This window comes from Amphimedon queenslandica, unplaced genomic scaffold, assembly GCF_000090795.2.
Source record: "Amphimedon queenslandica unplaced genomic scaffold, v1.1 AMPQUscaffold_10293_Cont17230, whole genome shotgun sequence".
NCBI lineage: Eukaryota > Metazoa > Porifera > Demospongiae > Haplosclerida > Niphatidae > Amphimedon > Amphimedon queenslandica.
Window position 1 is genome coordinate 1 of NW_003549436.1, and position 4821 is coordinate 4821.

Consider the following 4821-nt stretch of genomic DNA (forward strand, 5'->3'; position numbering starts at 1 on the left):
AATGAAGGAAGAAACTAGGGAGAGAGAGAGAGAGTGAAAGGGAGGGATAAATCACAGGCAGAATAAAAAGCTTGTTAGATATATATTTCTAACCTTCAGAACTAGTGCCTGTGGATTTGGTGTGTCCACATTTTCAATAATAGCAACACGAAGGTTCTCTAACTTAGCTGTGACTTTTAGCGGAGGCAGAGTCTGTAATTTAGCCAAAACCCCATCACTAGCGCTAGTCTTTGTACTTTCCAAGGATTTCTCTTTTTCAAGAACTGGTTCTGGATCTTTAGCTATGGCTCGGGGAGAATCAGGAAGCTCTTCAAGATTAGGAGGAGCAATCTGTTCTGATATTGATTTGAAATAATCGCTGATCGTCTTTACAAAATTGATATCGCTCAATGCCAGGATTTCGTGTAGAGAGAGCAAAACTAAAAATAAAATAAAATAAATAAGTATATCAATAAATATGTGTAAGAAAAATTAATAAAAACTGAGGGTGATTTTGGAGCCATTTTTTGGGAAAAAAAACCATGGGCTATAGTACACGCTTTTTTCAAAAATACGCTAATTTTTAAAATGCTCGAAACTCCAGAATTTATAGCTTAAATTATATAATAAATATATTGTACCTGAGTGTTCTTTGTTAATGGAGAGATACTGCACCTTTAATATATGACGATCAATCTTTCCAGTATACGCATTCAGTGGGTTGCTGGTATAATGTTGAATAACACGATTACTGAGAGGAAGAGAGAGAGGGAGAAAAATTTAAAAAATAAAATAAAACAATTACAATGTACATGTACAAGCAAAATTTATACTGTATAAAAAAAGAACAAAATTATTCACATACATGTAATATAAAATTTTTAAGGCTTACCCAGTATTTTTTTGCCGATTCTCTTCTTGCATATCAATCAACGCTAGGTCTTTAACTGCAGCATTTACATCGATATCACTGTTGCTATAGATACTGGTACATAACTCTGCCCCTATCAGCTCAAATGATGCCAGTCCTTTGTTTAACGGACTCAATGAAGAATCCTCCTATAACCATAAATCACTTAATAACTACTACTTAATAATCACCACTTAATAACTAGTACATAAGAACTACTACTTATTTAACTACTACTTAATAACATAAATTAATAACTGCTCATTAATAACCATTACTTTCCTTACTTGTTTTGGCTCATTTTTATAGAGGGCCAGCTGGAACTGAGCCAAGGAAACATTAATGGTAGCAGCTCTGTACTTCTCCACTGGCTCCTCCTCACATTGGACTGGAGGAGGGGACGCTTCAGGTTCTGGTTCTGAGGAATGGAAACACGAGAATGGAAACATGGGAATGGAAGATAGAAATGACAAAATATGAATATATCAATTCAAAATTCACCTGTGAGGACTTCCACAACTGCACCAGCAAACTGTCCGCTAACTTCATTGTAGTGAATATTTTAAAATGAAGATAATGTTTGAATTATGAATCATAATGAGTACCTTTCTTTTTGATGACGGGAACTATCGATTCCGCCATTGAAATACCCAATCTTATCACTGATTCAATATCATCCTGACCAAGCACAACCTAATACAAAATGAATGCAACATAAGTACATCAATATGTATCAGAAAATGTAATAAAAATTGGGGGTGATTTCGGAGCCATTTTTTGGAAAAAACCATGGGCTATAGCCTTGGGTATTTTACAGATTTTGGCTCATTTTTTAAAATGGCCGTAACTTGAAAAGTTAAAGTCAGAATCACCTCAAATTTTCTACACAGCATAAGTACATCAATATGTATCAGAAAATGTAATAAAAATTTGGGGTGATTTGGAGCCATTTTTATCAGTAACATCAATATGTATCAGAAATGTGATAAGAGGGTGGAGCATTTACTTGATATCTTGTTTAAACACTACTGTTGCATCAGTCAGCAAGTTAATAAACTGAACTGGAGTGCAAGTTTCATAATACGACGAAAAACTTATAATATTAGAGCTCTCGGTTTCCTGAACGTCGACAATAAGAACAGTAGGCTAAGAGGAAAAGAGAACATAGTACAATGGTGAGCTAGATATACCCACAAGTACATATGCAGCTGAAAATATTAGCAGGAAATTAATATTAGCAAATTGGTAGTTGCAGTAAGCATTAGCTGTCAATATAAAATATACTATTTTGTTTAAATCTACAAGCATGTCCAATATCACGTGGTCTAGTACATCATAAATATAAAATCCAAAATCCGATGATTGTAGGTACTTTTTAAAAAATGAAACTCACACCAATATAATTCCAGCTGTACGGTATAGCCTTACCATCCCTCCCTCCCTCTCTCACTTTATTTGTCAGTTTTAGTACGACCGAGTCAGTTTTCTTGTAATTAAATAAAACGCTCCGACAATCCTTTCTGACCGTCACATAAAGACGAGATGAATCCACCAGCGGCCAAAAGGGAACCACCTGCCCCTTAGGAACGAGAGTCCCTTCTCCGGAGCCTCTTTCTTCGTGAACAGTAACATCAGTCTACATAAAGAAGGTTGGACATGGTACATTTTATGCAAATTCTCAATAAGGAGAATCCTTCCTTAAATTATACTAAATAATTATGTAATACTTAATTAAAATTAGAAGAGCTAAATCTTTTATGTGCTATATAATATATATACAATAAAAACTGGGCTTGAACCTGGTAAAACAGTGCTACATGTACATGTGCGTCACATGCAGGTCACATGACTTACTTGGGTGTGGTTTGAGAGAAGGTAATAAGGCGTGACTATGACTAGTTTTGAGAGAGTAAATTTTGAGAGCTGAACAGCCACTCCAAACTAAAGACAAGAAATACAACATGACACAAACTTGTCAAAAAAGCTGCTCTACTATTTTTCCATGTACAGTCAATCCTGTCTATTCCGGACACCTTGGGACCCAATAATACCCTAGCTCCTGATTATGAACCTGTCCTTATTTCAGTGGTTCATTAATACACATTACTATTGTATTGGGACTGATACTACCTGTCCTCATTATAGAGGTGTCCTTATTTTAGAATGTCCATAATAGCAGGTTTGACTAGTACCATCATGTAAATAACCCTCTCTCTTTCTCCCCCCTCTCTCCCTCTCCCCTCTCCCCTCTCTCCTTCTCTCCCCCCTCTCTTTCTCTCCCCCTCCCCCCTCTCTCTCTCTCTTACATGATTGACAATGCTAGTGTTAGGTAGTCTGGAGTGGTAGCGTCCACTGGTACCAACTGCTTGCAATGAAATGGAACTAGACCAGTCGGTTTTGCTGCCTCTGGTTGTGTATGAGGAGAGATTGATCTAAAAGAAACAGAAATAATGAATAATGTAGAGTGTAGCCTCTATAAAATGGACACTTTAAAAGTGTCTCTGTTATACAGAGGTGTCCTTTATGTGGAGGTTATTTTATACAGTAAGGAATGTAATTGGTACACTAGGTGCTGTCCGTTAAATGGAGGTATACGCTATAGAGAGTGTCCATTAAAAGAGGCTACACTGTACATGTACATTTATAATATCACATGAACAAGTATTTAATACCTTGCAGTGTTTCTTATCTTCACATGACAACATAATGAAATCGTCTCCTGGTTGATGCTTAAATACTTTACCAGACTTGTCGTCCTAATAATAATAATAATAATAAATAATAATAATGATAATAATAATAAATAATAATAATACATTTACTACTAATAATAATGCTAATACTAAATTACTAATGTAGATACAACATACCTTGTATTCAAGTGTCAGTCCAGTTTTATTAATCATCCAATAGGGGCAGTACAAACTCAACCTGTGGTAGCCATGGTCCTCATGCAATAAATACATAGTCTGGAAAGGAAGGAGGAGGAAAGAAAGATTATATGGAAAAGTATAGAATCTTTAAAGTTGCTCCAAAAATTGTGTCAAAGTCCCTGTATTAGAGTACAGGAATTTTGGTCAAATTTCACCAAAAATAAAAAAGTGAGACTTCTTTATTTTTAAAATTTTTCCTAGTGCATACATGTTCTTATGTTGTGTTTCAAGTTTGAGCTGATTCTGATCAAGTTTGAATTTTTTATGGATTTTTAAAAGTTGATCCAAAAGCCATATTTTATGCATGTACATGTACAGTGCATAAAATACTATTTTTCAATAAAAATAACATACTATATGTTTTATAAAAATACTATTAAAAAATAATATAACATACTATTGGTGATCTGTCCCTTCCAATGAGGAAATCAATTTCACTAGGAAACGGATAAGGCAATGGAAATGTGCCAATCATGTCTTCCTTAGGCAACTAGAAAAGAATCGAATAATTAATACAATAACGACAGGGTCATACCTGCGGTGTAACTATACTTGTAATGACATGCATAGCTATGCATACACTAATTATCAAGTATCACCTTAGGTATTATTATTATTATGCATATGTGTTACTTATGTAATCATGCATCATGTTACTATATTTAGAACAGTTATAAGTATACAGTGGAACCTCGAATTGTGGACACCATTGGGACCACCCCAAAGTGTCCTGATTATAGGGGTGTCCTTAACTCAGGGGTTTTAAAAATAGGCAGTGGCTATTTTTACGGGCCCGTAATCCGACCGTGGGTGGCTATTTTTACGGCAGGATGATTTATCTATGGATTTACTCATTTTAAAACCTGGGAAACACTCTAAAATAAAAAAAACAACCCTAAACCAACCTTGGGGACTCCTAACATAACTAGGGGGCTCATAAAATGACTGGGGATGCTCTAAAAAAAACTGCCACCCTAACCCCTAAACCCTAAAAACAAT

At 35.2% G+C, this 4821-nt stretch overlaps 2 protein-coding genes across 2 annotated transcripts; both read right to left on the bottom strand.

Annotated features, from left to right (window-relative positions):
- Window positions 1–93: 93 nt before the first annotated feature.
- Window positions 94–1576, bottom strand: LOC109590247 (uncharacterized; the record flags this gene model as incomplete). The annotated part of the gene is made up of 6 exons (XM_020006172.1): window positions 1495–1576; window positions 1391–1432; window positions 1177–1307; window positions 872–1038; window positions 621–730; window positions 94–419 (listed from the first exon to the last, which is right to left on the bottom strand). Coding segments are annotated over exons 1-6 (813 nt in total), but the record flags the coding sequence as incomplete, so codon positions are not given.
- A 303-nt stretch (window positions 1577–1879) lies between these two features.
- On the bottom strand, window positions 1880–4326 carry LOC109590248 (vacuolar protein sorting-associated protein 13A-like). The gene is made up of 7 exons (XM_020006173.1): window positions 4220–4326; window positions 3760–3858; window positions 3562–3645; window positions 3196–3321; window positions 2744–2830; window positions 2340–2525; window positions 1880–2035 (listed from the first exon to the last, which is right to left on the bottom strand). The coding sequence occupies exons 1-7, from the start codon at window positions 4295–4297 to the stop codon at window positions 1892–1894; spliced, it is 804 nt and encodes a 267-aa protein (XP_019861732.1). The 5' UTR covers window positions 4298–4326; the 3' UTR covers window positions 1880–1891.
- Between the last annotated feature and the right edge of the window lie 495 nt (window positions 4327–4821).